This window comes from Dicentrarchus labrax, unplaced genomic scaffold (assembly GCF_905237075.1).
Source record: "Dicentrarchus labrax unplaced genomic scaffold, dlabrax2021, whole genome shotgun sequence".
NCBI classification, from domain to species: Eukaryota; Metazoa; Chordata; class Actinopteri; family Moronidae; genus Dicentrarchus; species Dicentrarchus labrax.
In genome coordinates this window covers 11,433,851-11,449,820 of record NW_026136719.1, presented here as the reverse complement: position 1 = coordinate 11,449,820, position 15,970 = coordinate 11,433,851, and the positions used below count along the sequence as shown (strand labels likewise).

At 38.5% G+C, this 15,970-nt stretch overlaps 1 protein-coding gene across 3 annotated transcripts; it reads right to left on the bottom strand.

Annotated features, from left to right (window-relative positions):
* Positions 1-31: 31 nt before the first annotated feature.
* pir (pirin) lies at positions 32-14,981 on the bottom strand. Of its 3 annotated transcripts, none has more exons than XM_051379123.1 (10): positions 14,959-14,981; positions 12,344-12,440; positions 12,163-12,255; positions 8,826-8,906; positions 5,766-5,972; positions 4,953-5,037; positions 3,718-3,762; positions 1,870-1,952; positions 914-980; positions 32-771 (listed from the first exon to the last, which is right to left on the bottom strand). In XM_051379123.1, exons 2-10 carry the CDS (start codon positions 12,434-12,436, stop codon positions 653-655), a joined length of 873 nt encoding a protein of 290 aa, XP_051235083.1. In that variant the 5' UTR covers positions 12,437-12,440; positions 14,959-14,981; the 3' UTR covers positions 32-652. The 3 variants fall into 3 exon arrangements, with proteins under 3 accessions (XP_051235083.1, XP_051235081.1, XP_051235082.1); XM_051379121.1 differs by lacking the exon at positions 14,959-14,981 and adding an exon at positions 13,664-13,833; XM_051379122.1 differs by lacking the exon at positions 14,959-14,981 and adding an exon at positions 12,807-13,641.
* Positions 14,982-15,970: the final 989 nt, after the last annotated feature.

Genomic DNA, 15,970 nt, shown 5'->3' with positions numbered 1-15,970 from the left:
CATAATATTTATGAAATAACAACAACAATACTTATGTGGTCTGTAAAGATTTTTTTGGTTATAGAGGTCAGGTGATATCAAGCAGCTTGATTCCTTTTGTTTTACAGCAGCCAGATAAATTAGGTTAATGTCTCTTTAGCAAATTCCATGTCACATAAATGTGTCAAACATCAAATCATTTGTAAAACCTTTATACCTACTCATATGATGATAAATAATCTTCATAACAACAATGTGTGCAAAACAACTTGCATACATTAAAAAATGTCAAACATAAAAGTCATAACAACTCTGCTACACTGTTATTTCAAACAGCAGAAGGAAAATGTAATAAACCTTACATTTAACAAGGGGCGTGGACAGCAGTTAGGAGCATTTTCCATAAAAATCTATATTTTACAAGAAAGGGGTAAACTACTACACTACTAACATTGGGGCATGTTGTCCACTCCCACACTAAGCACTACGTAAAAAGTTCAAATAGATGATGAAAAGAACTAAATGTCCTGTAAACACATACAGCACATACACTAAAAAACATCATACTTTTGCCATTTTTAGACAAAATACATATCTCTATAAATGTGCTCCTATAGCAGCAAACAACTATGGCAAATAATTTCACCAGGGCCATGAGTGCAAACTTAAGCGTTCAGAAAGAGTCTCTGATCTTGGACCTCCAGTTTACAGCCCTTTCAAAGCCATTTCTGCCGGTCTGGTAGTCCCTGATAGCCTGCCTGATCTCTTCTTCTGTTGTCATTACAAAGGGACCTGAAGGACAGACACAACATAGGAAAGTATTTTTCATTACAAGTATTGATTAAGTTCTGTTTTTGAGCAGCATTTGCTTTGTTCAGTGACTTGCTGCATATTGGCAGTTGCATATAACTTTGCAACAAGGCAAATAACGTACCTTGTTGTACCACAGGCTCTTTGATTGGTTCTCCAGCGATCAGCACAAAATGGGAAACTTCAGAACCCTGAGGAGGAAAACAGAGGGAGTGCTCTTCATCTTTGTGTGTGAAATGGACTGACTACAACAGCCTTTCATTTGTATTTTTTTGATTAAGTGGTTCCCAGCCTTCAGATCTGGGCCTCCCAACAGGTACCAAGAAAAATCTGTGGAGTCACAAGATGACTGAAGAAAGAAAATCAAAACAAAATAGCAGCCACAGCTGGATTAAAATGACTTGTTAATAGCATACTTGTTATATGCATAAAATAAAAAAAATGTCTATTTCACTCTGAATGGGACCATAATGTACTAAATGAACATCATGCTGTATGGAAGAAGACTTGAGCAATAAACTCATTAAGAAACTTTTTACTGAGGTAATAAATCAAGGGAGAAGTGGGGTCATTTTTTTCACAAGATATTATCTGACCTCCTTTTTGGAGCCAGTTGTGTTGCCTACTGATGGCAAATAGAAAGAAAACAGGTTTAAGGCACTTCCACAGTGGATTTACTTTGCAGACCCAGAAGCTGTGTCCACTAATACATACTGTCAACAATCCATCCTATAATGTACCTTAAGTTCCTTCTGAAAGATGGAAGGAAACCAAAGCTTATATGAAATGTATTCAGGGATACCACAATGGATACCTGAGAATGCCACGTGGCATCTTCTGACCTAACAAGATTTATTACTTGGAACAGAAGAAACATAGGATATCATCACTAAAATAGGGCAGAGGAGACTTAGGTCGACCATATGCCATAGGAGATGGACTGTGCCAGGAAAAGGGAAAAGGGGAAGATCAAAAATGCCGTAGCGTTTGAAAAGAGGCGGGAGGGGGGCTATGACTAACAGTGTGAAATGAAAAAGCTTGGGAACCACTGGTCCTGATACAGAGACTTAAGTCTCTCACCTTGTTTTGAACTTTGACACAGTCTCCATCTCCAAACACCACAGTGTGATGGGGCTCAACCTTCTGCTGCTCCTGATCTGGGCCTTGAAAACAAAAAAAAGTTCACAGTTTTGTCCTTCATTTTAGACGATTTTAGGCATATACTGTTTCAGTTAAAATCTGAACCTACTTCATTATGATTTCAAGGGACTCCACCTACTATAATACTCAATACACAATACCATAATTTGTTTATGATTTTATTGATTTTATCTTCTCTTAATATTGATGTTAATTCCCATTAAAAAAGTGTAAACCCATCCATACCATTATTTTCAGAAACATGCTAAAAACGAGTCAAACGTATATATTGCCTCATAATACTGGATAATTACAGCCATTATTACTGTTAATTTTAATGACGGTGAAATGAAAGAGAACATGAAATGTCAGGCTACGACAGTTCTTCACATTCAATTCTGGTAGAATTGGACTGTTATGTCATGTTAGGAAACAAACCACATAATGAACATGTTATTTAATATGATTAATTAGGGTTTGTGGTCTTGGAACTCTTTTTGATGTATTTCTGAAAACAAATGGGAATCTAAGACTTTTGGGAGTAGGAGCTTCTCACTGGGGGAAAACAAAAGAAAAAAGCAAACATTGGTAGGCTTAAACATATTGATAGTCAATTACAGCAACAGGGAAGAAAATTAAATGAAACCTGTTCAGACATTGGTATTACTATTTAATTTTTCACCTAGAACTAGCTTACTTGCTGAGTATGGGCTGACGTGTGTGTCAGTAGTAATAATTACATTTGTTTCACACATCATTACAGAATACCACAGGTATAGGATAACAAAACAGCTTTGAGTTAAATAGAAATATAGGCACCTGCATGTTTCAGACATTTTGACCTGGTTTAGCACTTGCACGCAGCAACACTTACAGTACAGTACTGACACTAAATGCTGAAAAAGCCAGACACTTCCACTTGATGCATTCATCAAAGCCAGCTGGTCTGGATTTGGCCAGACTACATGTAGAGTTGGAGACTTAAGATTCAAATAACTTCTTTAATCTCAGCAGCCATTTTCATCCTCTCGTGTCATCAAAACATCTGCCAGCAATTACAACCAGTCTGAGAGATCCTGCAGTGTAACGATGGAGAGTAATCAAATCAGAATGAAATTTTATTAAAGAGCAATAAAAGGGGAATTCTGACTGAAAACAACAAACCAAGAAAGCCTCTGACAATGAGTCCACTGTTTGAAAGGGTTTGTTCTCATGCGAGGGGAATTCCTTGATCACAAAATGTCAACCAATAAGCAGGACATGCAGCCTTTCATAATATGTGAAAAAGCAACAATTATGCAAAAGGGTGTAGCTAAAACATGTGGGTAAGGGGACTGATAGGGAGCCAAACTCTGACACGGTCATATTTTATATACAGTAGCACAATAATTTTTCCAGTGATGTTGGGTAAATTTCAGCTTGAACTGGTGTGGTCTAAAGTCTGAAGAGATCATAGTTTAGTGTCAGTATGAATCCATCAAGCTTTAAAGAGGAACACATGGACATTCTGGCCGAATGTAGGGGGGAAGATGTGATTGGACTGAGATCACACACATATTTCTAACTTAGATATGGCAGAAGGAAGAACAGGGAGGAAAGTGAGGGAGTGATCAAATACCATGAAAAGAGTGCACATATCCAAGAATGTTTGTATCATCCTGGTTATTAGTGATTTCTTCTTCTTATATTAATCCAAAGTGTCGGACAATATGAGACAGGTAATGTTTGGTATGTATTCATGCAGAAAAAAATAAACTTTTAGGAGAAAATTAACCAGGCGAAACTCACCAGCATGAATGGATCCTGAGAGTGTGTAGATGAATGTAGTCCATCCTGTCAAATACAGAAATATTATTCTTAGTATCTGTGTACTAACAGTTCTCTGCTCTAGAACCTGCACTAGATTTTGGCCACTGAAGGGCAGCAGAAACAAGTTGTGAAGACAAAACTGACATATCATCACCTTTTAAGTTGATACACTAAAGTTGTAAAGAGCTAAAGACGGACAAGAGTAAATCTGGGACTGGCTTTTAGTTGTTGGCGAGAGCTTCGTGAAATAAAAGGCAAATGGCAAACTGCCCTTCTTGCTGTTGGAATAGTAAGATTAGCTGCAAGTGCAACAACACAAGACATACTTGTGTTGTTGTTGATATTTGGCAAAGCTCTTGACTCTCTAGTTTTTGATGAAGTAATGTAATCCTAACAAATGCACATGTCGCTGTCCATATTTAGGATTTATATTTTTATAAATGAACTGCACTCTGAAACTGGGGGCCCTTAAACTTAGACATCAAATGAGCTTTTTACCCAAACTTCAAAGATGAGAACAAAGTTGAGGTTTGGTCAACTTTGGAAATTCAGCACTCACTGCAGGCTGCACAGGGACAGATATACTCATGATATATAATGAGGTTAAGGGCAGTGGAAAACAGCTAATTTAAATGAAAGTGTCTCTTGGTCCTGTCCTCCTACAGCTTTACAAGCTTTACAAGCCCTGAGGTGTTTCTGTTAGAACTGTAAATGTCTGCTGATGAACATTTTATCCACATTTCTCTTACTCCTCCATGGTTAGAAAGCAGTCTTTGATCACAAACCTAGAGTGAGCCTTGTGTATACAGATCCTTCTGAAGGGATCCATTAAAATGCAAATGTTTGAGATCCTCTACAGCTTTTGAACAGTGGGCACTGTGGTCATCGTTTGTTTTGTTGCTTTTCACCCAAATAAACGGATTCTATTCACAGTGTTTTTATTTCCATGTTATGTTCCCTAGTATCACTCATTGTTCCGTTTCTTCGCTCAAAAGCGCATTATTCAATAAGGTTTTACGTAAACAGGGTTGTCTCATAGCGAAGACACACAGTACATAAATGCTTTGTGTAACAGGAAGAATGGATGGCTGAGGATTAGTCAGACACCAAAGCAACCATGAGATGCTTTTGTGTAAACATTCATGAAGACCAATCTTTTGTTATCAACCAACTATTTAGAGACACACTATGGTGTATTTATAAATGTCTCCTACCTGAGGGGACTGGCTGCATATGCAGGGCCCCTGCCTGCAGTCTGAAGTCCAAGTACAAGGTTGGTGTCCTTGTGAAGACTTTAGACTATAGGAAAAGAAAAAAGAAAGACAATATGCAAACTTTCTCTTACACACACGGCAACAAGCTTAAAATATTCTGTATAAAACAGAAAACATATTCATGCAAACTTTGAATTAGTGGTGCCATAGGCAGTAATTTGTTTACAACTTCAGAACCATCTGCTCTTCTGTTTCCTCCAAATGGGTTGTGAACATCATGTTAAAGCTGCATTTCTCTGTTGCTACCTACATAATATTGTTATCTGGCTTGACACCCTACTCATAGTCACATGTTTTTGACCTAAAAGAAACTCTCAACAGTTCGGATTTGAAAATAGGAAACATGGGCGAGAAAGTGAGGAAAATATAGGAAATGAAAGTGCCTGCATTTTCTTAGAGTTCTTTGTTCCTATTTTGTGCACAATTACTATCATCTGTTAAAATACAACAGATACATGGCTTTATTTAAGAGGTGGGAAGTAACACAGGACTTGAACAGCCGGTTGAAATGTCCTTCAGATAAACCAAGAGAGTACTTTTTACTTTCATAATTTTATACTCTTTTACTTTTGCTTGAGTAAAGAAGTTGAATCAGTACTTTAGTAGAGAAGTTACTTGAAATTCAATTACTCATTTCATATTACTCATAATAAGTACATTACTCGTCACCTTATTTCAGTTACTCAGCTCTGCAGTAACCCTTTTACTTTTTATAAACACACACACAGCACACACACACAAGCAGAGACACACCTTTGCTCCTAAAGCCTCTCCAGATATCACAGTGACTGTAACTCCTCCCTGGCTGGGTTTGGGGATCTCTGAGCCTTTGAGTTCCTGGTACGCTGGTTCCACCATCTTGTCTCGTCTCGGCAGGTTCACCCACAGCTGTAATCCCACCACCGGCTCCTCTGACATGGGCATCTCAGCATGGACCACACCCCGTCCTGCAGTCATCCACTGGTGGAGATATTTTAAATATAAAATAAAGACACACATTTTCAAACATACACACATATGAGTGATTTTTAAAAGTTTTTGGTCACTTTGGTCCCAACTGAAATAATAATAACTTTAGTTTAGTTTAGTTTAGGAATTGTACCGACATAAATGTTGTTCAAGGCGTGTATTGTTGTAACTTTGGAGATTCCCTGACTTTTCATCACAGCAGGTCAAGGTTCTTACTTATTCAGGGATCCATTACAGTATCTTCACATCTTCAAGCTAGATTTACACAAAACTCCCAGTTGTAATATATCCTAATCACCCCCAGACTTTTCATCTAGCTATATTAGATGGATCACCATGAAATCTGTCCACCTTAGGATGAAGTCTAATAACTTCAGTGATCCCCCTAACCCAGCTTCAGTTGCACCTTGTGTTTAGTACGTATGTTAGCATGCTAACACACGGTGAACATGTTAATCATTATACCTGCTAAACATCACCATGTTCACAATGTGAGCAAATTAGCGTGCTGATGTTAGCAGTTAGTTCAGACCATGGAATAGTGATGCATTAATAAGTCATCACCTATTAATATTTCAAGGAAACCACATGAACCATAGGATAAAGACATTACACAAACTTGTTATCTTTTGACAAATGTTGACAAACAGTATTACACAGAATGTAAGATCACTACTACTATTATGTGATTTTCAGTAAAAATATAGATAGATTCTTCTGATAGGCTCCTGAATATAAAAATATCATAAATACATTCCAAAATATGGAGCTGGGTTCAGATGTGAAATCACTGGATGAAATGAAGTTTGGTTTAACAGCTTCTGCTTCTAATATAGGTCAGCTGTAAATTCCCATTCTCAAGCTTTGCTTTAATGAAGCTGGCCACTGATCTGTGACTGTTCATTGTGTTGTTTGGTTTCTTTTATTGCTGTGATCTGAGTATTTACTGTCACGATCTACTGGATAACAAAACATGCTGAATAACTACAAATCCAGAGAACAGATCTGTACTGTGTTTGAAGGATCAAATTAAATTTAATATCATTAATTATAATAATATGCAGTCTAACTTCTAATAGGCTGCCAGTTTGGGTATATAAAGTCCTGATAAAGATTGACTTTGTGCAGAAAAGACCATAATTTATTTAAAACAATATGGGTAACTATTTAAGTTACAAGTTAGTATCTTTCAACTACACTTTTTGTCTGTGATTTGAAAACATTTTAAGACATTATGTCCGAGCCTACAGAGGGTGCACATAATGGGTGAGAGCAAATTTAGCTGAACTGACTGAACTTCTTGAAGCTGAGTCAGCAACTGTGTGTGTGTGTGTGTGTGTGTGTGTGTGTGTGTGTGTGTGTGTGTGTGTGTGTGTGTGTGTGTGAATGTAACTTTACTACTTTAAAAACACAGGAAACAACCCGAAGGGCATGATATCCAATTAGCGTGAGTGTACAACATTATAATGCATATGTAATGAGTTTATGGGGATTTGCATGCCAATAGGCTTACATTTTGTTCTGCTCTTTCATTTACGGACTGAATGGACTGAATGCTGCTGGTTCATGTTAATGAATTACTTAAAATCTATCACATTTACTATTAGAGGACTGGACTTTTAGATAACAATGATGACACTGTTAGATGACACGTATTTAATGTGTGAAGGAACAGAAAATATAACATCTTGATAGCAGCTATTTTATTCGTAGAGAAGTTGAATTAACTGTTTGGGAAATACGCTTATTTGCTCTCTTGAGTTAGATGAGAAGATCGATAACTCTTTTATGTTTGTCCAGAAGTTACAGTCAGCATCTGGTTAGCCTAACCTAGCACAAAGACTGGAAACAGGGAAAAACAGCTAGTCTGTCCAAATGTAATAAAATCCAACTACCATCATCTCTAAAGCTCATTAATTCCCATTTTATATCTCATTTTACTTAATTTGTATAAAAACAAATGAGTAAAAATAACCTGTTGTGGATTAACTTTTTTTTATTTTTTATTTTATGGGATGGACTATTTCTTCATCTGGCACAGTAACTTCCAGGAGTCTTGTCGTCACTGTGAGGTTGTTAAGCAATCAGTACCCTATTATCATGCCTGTGAAGCTACAGCTTACATCTGGTTACCTTAGCTTAGAATTAAGGTTGAAAACAGCTAACGTGGCTCTATCCCAAAGTAAATAGTGCAGCATATAACCCTGCGTAAAAAGCTCATGTAAAAATAAAATGTGTTACACTTTACACAAACAAGATATTACATCACCCTGACTCGTCTGCAGCTATACAGCCCAATACGCAACAAACTACGATGCACTGTGGGTTCTGACACCTTTCTATGCAGCATTCACTTTTTCAGCAGTTTGAGCTTCAGTAGCTCGTCTGTTGGATCGGACCACATGGGCCAGCCTTCACTCCCCATGGGCATCAAAGAGCCTTGGCCACCCATGACCCTGTATGCTTTTACTTCCTTGAACGAGTTTTGATAGGTACTGACCACTGCAGACCGGGAACACCCCACAAGAGCTGCAGGTTTGGAGATGCTCTGACCCAGTTGTCTAGCCATCACAATTTGGCCCTTGTCAAAGTGGCTCAAATCCTGACACTGCCCATTTTTCTTGCTTCTAACACGTCAACTTGAAGACAAAATGTTCACTTGCTGACTAAAATATCCCACCCACTGACAGGTGCCATGTTATGGTTGGTCAGTGTATTTACCGTACAAATGGTATCAATCTTTTCATCTAACTCACAAGAGACCAAAACAGTGTAATTCCCAAAATGTAAAATTATTCCTTTAAAAATATCATAAAAAATGAACTATATATAATTATCCAGTACTTGCAGATCTCCAGGTTTCAGTCGTCCTGAATGGCCACAGAAGTCTTCGTGGGCTGTGATCCCTTCTAAAACATATGTTACCTGTATGAGCAAAGACATATGTTGCATAAACAGGTATTTTGTGAATAATACATACAGATGCCTTGATAATATATATATATAAAGAAAAACATATGTAAAGAAATAGCTAATGAACCTTTTTCCACAATACAGCCTAATGTTCCAGGTTACTTCAACTCAGGCTTTCAGACATGGGCTGCTTCAACACTAAAAGCACGTGTGTGCTTGTTTCAGCACCCCAGTGGTCAGACTGGACAGGAAGAGAAGTGTTGATTATGGGGTCACTGGTTCAAAGGTGAACATCTGTCTATGGGAGGAAAGTGCGGGCCCCTGCGGTGAGCTGCCTGTGATCTGTCTCCACAGCTGTGTGATTTCAAAAGTCATGTGAGTGTGAGCAAACACACCTGCTGAAAGGCATGCTGGGAGTATAGCCTAGTCCTGTCCACCCACACTGGGAGATTTAAGTTGTATCTGCCAAATCAAATACGCTTGGAGGAACGTCTGGAAATCTAAGGACATTATCTGGGTTTGTTAAGTTTGATTTAAAATAAATAAATAAATCCAACCTGTTGCATTACATAAATTCATCAATGTGGCTGTAGTAGTACTACTAATACCACAGTACAGATTTAAGTCTGAAAAGATTTAAGTAAAAAAACGTGAAACGCTTGTGGTGAATTTAATTACGGTAAAAAAATTAAGCAAACTACAGCTGTTCACATTCCAAACCATACTCAAATGTAGTTTCCCATTACTAAAAGCAGCATTAATTGATTTGGCCACTCTGGAGAAGAGTAACAAGCTGTAAAAAGCACACTGACAGGGTGCCCTGGTAGCTCACCTGAGTCCCTGCTGTAGTGGACATGAATTTAACTCTGACCTGTGGCCCTTTGCTGCGTCTCTTCCACTCTTTCTTTCCCCCCTTTCCTGTAGCTCTAAAGCTGTCGCTAAAGATTAAAAGCAATAAAAGCCCCCAAAATATATATACCATATATAAAAAAAGCACTGACATATTATCACCTCATAAAGTAGTGACTAATGTGTTAGGAAACAGCTGAACGACATCATTCATGTGGAGTCAAGTTACCTCAGTGGGGTCTTTCTTTTGTTTTTGTTTTTGTTTTTTTTTGGTTTTTTTTGGGGGGGGTTGACAGCAAAGGGCCACAGGTCGGGTTCGCTGCAGTAAGGACTCAGCCTTGGTACATGGGCACGAGCTCTACCAGGTGAGCGATCCAGATGGCCCAATAATAGGGTCTTTCTATTAAAGCAAGCCCCTGGCAAGGTGAAGCGAACAGAAGACCAAAACGGATTTCCCACCTGCTGAGAGGGGCTTATCGGAGCATTTTTGCTGCAAATGGTAAATGGACCTGTACTTGTATTTCTTCCTTTCTAGTCTTCTGACCACTCAAAGTGCTTTTACACTACGTGCCACATTTACGGCAAAGACCATCGAACAGAAACTAATGCATTCGCACACCGATGCACAGCATCGGGAGCAATTTGGGGCTGAGTATCTTGCTCAATGATACTTTGACTTTTTTTTCATCCAATCAGTCTGTAAAATGCAACAGTTATGGAAAATTCCCATTACACCACAACCCAAAATGATGTCTGACAAACAGCCCCCAAAAAATCTAACATTTAGACACTGTATGAGTAAAAATTTTTACACAAGAAACCTTTTTTCAAATACCGAAATTGTCATCAATTACTGGTCCGTTAATTAGATAACTGATTACTCATTTTTAACAATACTCCTAAGTCAGAGATTAAATAATGACAGCAAATAAATGACAAAATGCAGGGAAGGAAAGGTGGGAAATGAAATAAACACAGAGGGGAAGCTGTGGGTTCTGAACTGTACTAAATGTGAAAGTTTTAAATATGTGAGTAAACACTGAGGCCACATCCAAAGGCATGAAAAAGCAAAAGCAAATGTTCATCATGTGGGAAGAGTTTGTGTTGGTTTGTGGGCTGAAAATCAGTCAAATACTGTATTTAAAAGAAGGGTATTTTTCATTTTTCACCTTATCAGTCTGTATCATCATGGCAAAATGTGTTTCTGGAGACAGGGGAACCACCTCTGAGGTGATTTTTAGTACTTTGGCAGATGTTTGTGGCTGTCTGTCTGTCTGTCTGTCTGTCTGTCTGTACAAATGAGTAGTTGAGATCAAAATGAAGGCCAAGTTTGATGATGGCTATGGTATGACCCACAAGTACTCATGTACTAAGGACTCATGGCTTGGAACATCAACATGTTGACAGGCATTGTGGCTGGAGTGATCCCATTGCAAAATGGTCTCAAGTTTTGTTTTGCATGTGCATTTGATCTCTTAGTTTTCAATAAACTGGTCAACATGTCAGTAGGTCACAAACAATGGTTAAGGAATACTTTCTTTGGTGGAGACATTATACATTAATTTCACTTTCTTAAGAACAAAAAAAACCACAAGGATGGTTCCACAAAAAACACACCAGGAGCCAGGGTAATTCCTCTATTTCAAAATAGGGGAATTTAATGTGAGTTGTCATCATTAATCTTTAACTCAAAGCTTTCTGGACTAAACTAAACATGCAAACTTTAACGGTACCAGCAGATATTATAGACTATCTCTGATATTGCTGGCTTTCTGTATGATTTTTGAAATTTTAACCTACATCATCTTTTATTGAAGTCAAAGTGGCACTGTCGCTTACTTTCTGGACACTGTCCTGTTGTCGCCATCTAGTGATAAAAGTAGGAATTTCCAATTTTAGTTCTTTGGTTAAAGGAGTTGTACCAGTTCAATAGTGTCAGTAGGAGGGAGGGTGTTGCATGCTGTTTACAAATCATATCATTTCACTGTTATGCAAATCTGTTAGAAAATGAGTTAGATTCTTCTTTGCCCTGAGTTCTGAAAAATAAGGTTGAAAGCATACAGATTTTTTTGTTTGGAATTATGTTTGAATTTTATCCATCAGTAGCTTAAGATGAAAGATATTATTTTACAAAGAGTATTCAGAAAAGATAGTTGTAATAAGAAGGGCTAAAAAAGTGATTGTTGTCATAATTGAAGATCTGTGGAATTACTGTCTTGATTAATCACTCGGCCTATTAAGTGTCCTAGAAAAGTGGAAAATAAACATCACAATTTTCTAAAGACCGAGGGAATGTCATCAAATTGCTCGTTTTGTCTTTATTAATGTCGGTGAGGGGTGGACAGTCAAAAGTGACTGTCAATGCCAGTTTATCAGAATACTGCCACACTAAACACTTTGGAATTCCTAAAATGCTTACCGTCTCAAATCCTCTGTGAGGATGGTCTGGAAAACCTGCCGGCTTGCTCACTTTAAACTCATCCAACATCAGGAAAGGATCCAGGTTTCTCAGCTAGAAATAAAATATGTACAGTTTTTTGACAGAGCTTTCATTAAAAGGGTTGACAGTTTGGACTACATTAACACATTGAGGAACTTACCTCCTTTCTACCAATGCTCCTGCGGACACGAGCACCAACTCCCTCCGACTGCTCCACACTCAGAACTGTCCTTTCCACTCTCCTCACATTCATTGTGCTGAGAAAACACAAAACATTCCTTAATGATTATTAATGATCATGACAATAAAAAACATCTATGGACACGATAAAATGGTTTGTTTTGAGGCAGAAAAACCATCTTCTCTTCCTTCTCTCCTCTTTATTCCTTCTTTAGGATTAAACCAAAAAAAAGCAACAATTTATGTGACATCTTGAAATAGCCATTGAAACACTTCAACAAAATTGTGATACAGAGCAGAATTACAGTAATAATGTGATCCGCTGTGGGTCATAAACAGTGAGATAAACTTATATTTGTTAAGCTGTTTATCACTGTTACAGTCTTATCATAGCTTCATACATCATATTAAATGTCAATCTATCCATCCATTTCTCCCCTCACTTATTGTTATTCAGTGGAAGCCACAGTTTCCCAGCATGCAGTTGGTGAAAGGCAGGGAAACACCCTGGACCTGCAAAACAAACTGCATCAGAGCCCAGTTACATAACACGTTTAAAGGCCTTTCTCTTTACTATTTCTTAAGATAGTGCTCTCAACGCTAAACTTTATCGTATTCATAGTTATGTGTGTGTTGGTCGTGTTTTAATTGTTTATTAATAAAAGTATCTTGTACAAATCCCAAAACTGGACTGGGGAGGAGAAATCTGTTAGAGGGACATTTCAAAAGAAAATACTGCAAAGTAACATATGACAAAATAACCGGAAAAGTCACGCAATCACAGGGTTTTCCCAGTTTTCAAAAGGTTTTTTTTCTCTTTTTGATAAATTGCAGGGTCATAGCTGCCCAAATTCCACTACGACAGTAGAAATAGACAAAAATATCTGACAGCAGCGATCAGCTGCGACTGTGTCAGCTGAGCGGTCAGCTGATCATCAGCTGATCTCAGCACTGCTGCTGATGCTGACGGTCGCTCACCCCTTCTCGCTATATTCATACATTTCATTCACTTTCATAATGACGTCTTAACATCTCCTGAATGCTCCCTGATCTATCGTGCAGGAATAAATTATTTTACTTGTTTGAATGCTCCGATCTCAGATCTGTTAGATCTGCTCAACCTTATGATATCGTTAGTGCTGATCTGCTATTTAACACAAATGCCTTTTTATTACCTTGCGCATACACAAAGCGTAGCCTGTTACTTCACCTGGAGGAACAAGCCTACCTGTTGCACCTGGCAGGAACAGCGCTTTCATCAGTGTTTAACACACTACCAACGTAACACACACCCACCTACCTGAAAGCAGAAGACAACAAGTTCCGACTCTATTCTGGTTGTTTTTACTGTTTTAACTGTGACTTTATAGCCACATTAGACAGACCGCCAGTTTATTGTTGTGACTACAGCCCTCTTCACAACCTCAGGTAAGGTTACGATCCGGAAGTCAGGCAGGGGGCGTGGCTTAAAGTATTTCCACTGTATGAAAGGTAAGTGGCTGGACATAATCGAGCATCAGTAGCATAGAAATTAGTTTGGACACCGTAAATTTAATCAGACAATCAGTGATCCAAGTGTGGCCAGAGATTACCTCCACCATTTGCACAGGGCTTCAGTCAACTCAGATTAATTTTATTTTTAAAGCCCAGAATCACAGATTTGTTTTCAAAGTTTGAATAACAAGAGCTACAAACCCTCAATCCTTAGACCAGGGGTACTCAACTTTGTCCAGGGAGCCACTTTTGCAAAATTAAAGGAGGCCAGGGGCCAGTTATTTAACATTAATAACAGTTATCAGATAACACCAATGAACATTAGGATTGTTGATGTGGCAAAATAAGACGACTTTAAAGTCTAATACGCTGTAATATTGCACTGCAGCTAGTATGTTTTGACCCCTGATATTACCAACTGTGCATACAGCAATTTTCATTTGGAGGATTAAACACAGTGGTTTAGGATTGGTATGAAGCAGAAAAATACAGGCAAATACATCTGTTTCTGTCATTATTGTTAACCTTTAGATTTTTGCTGTCCTCAGTCATTTTTGCCAAGAAGAAAATCATTAATATCCTAACAGGCTAATATATAACTTCCAAAGTCCAAACAGCCATGGGACATTGAACAGTGGTCAGCATGCCACCCGGCACAGCAGATCAAAGTATCTGGCCCACGGACCTTAATTAAAAGTATCACTGCCTTGACCCTTGATTGAGTACTCAACATTTCTGGGTTCACAATGGGGCTCAATTGGCTGGCAAAGAGACTAATTTGGAAAACACTGATGTAAAACTTATCAGATCACTAATCATACAGCTTTTCCTTCCAAGCCATGTCATTCAATCTTTGTGAACAATTAATGTTACCCTCAAGGATTAATATTTGTTTATTTGAAATAGAATTGTTGTAAACAGGAAGTTTCACAGCATTCTTATGTAACCTGTTTAATCAAGGCCACACAGGCCCATCACCATCAAGAATAGACAACTTCTTACATACATGCGTTTGAAGTCTTCAGGATAAATGCTAACGTTAAAGCCATAACAGGCCCTGCATCTGTTTAATATATTCTTCAGTTTTAGATTTCTCCCCACTCAGCTCAGAAGCCTCTGCATTGTCCTGTTTCTGATGCCGCATGATGTCCTTAGCGATTCGCATACTAGCAGCCTGTCCGCCAGCCAGGTTTACTGCATGAGGTCCAACCTGTGTGGGGAAAAAAGACAGGGGAAACGTAGTCTTTAAAATAATTGCACAGGTTGTTTCTGAGACCTTTTTTTTGCACACCAAAACATTATATAGAAGACCGACCTGAAGAGCGGTGTACTGCCCCATCAGGTAGAGTGGGCACTCTTCTGACCACTGTAAGCTTTCTGATATGCACGGCCAGCCATCGATCACCTTCAAGGAGGGACAGCCGGTCACATTTTATGGATCTATTAGTATTTCTTTGTTCAGGTTGCATCATGAAAATAGAGCACAAATTAATACATTGATTTTATCTCACCATGCTTCAAGTGATAATGGATTAAAACCAACCAAAGGTTTTTCCTTTGTTCCCCTTTCCACACTTCTATACTCACCTAAGTAGCGTAAAAACCTTTTCAATGTTTAACCCACCTGAATAGGGAATTCCTTCATCACCTCAGAGAGCAACGGGTCCTGTTTGACATCAAGTTTGCAGCCGGTGGCGAGCCAGATCATGTCTCCAGTCCAGTGGTCCCCAGTGCTGAGCGACAAACTCCAGGCCTGGCTCCTGTAGCACCAGCTAGTTTCACTCACCTGGACAGTTGCATGAGACTCAGATAAAAACTTCACCACATACCTCACATTACATTATGTCATTACCTCACCTCATCTGACTTTATCTCACCTCATTCACTACATCCTCAACCTTATACCCTGTGGGGGGCCCATGTACCTGACAGAAGTGATGGGACGATATCCGATATCATTGCGTATCGTGATACATTTATAGTGGTGAATTTCCATTATCGTAATAATTGTGGATATTCTCACATGGCTTGACTTGAAGAAGCTGTCTAGCTCACCAACATACAGTCCTATATCGATTTCCTAATTTAGTTTGAATAACATACATTTTAAAGT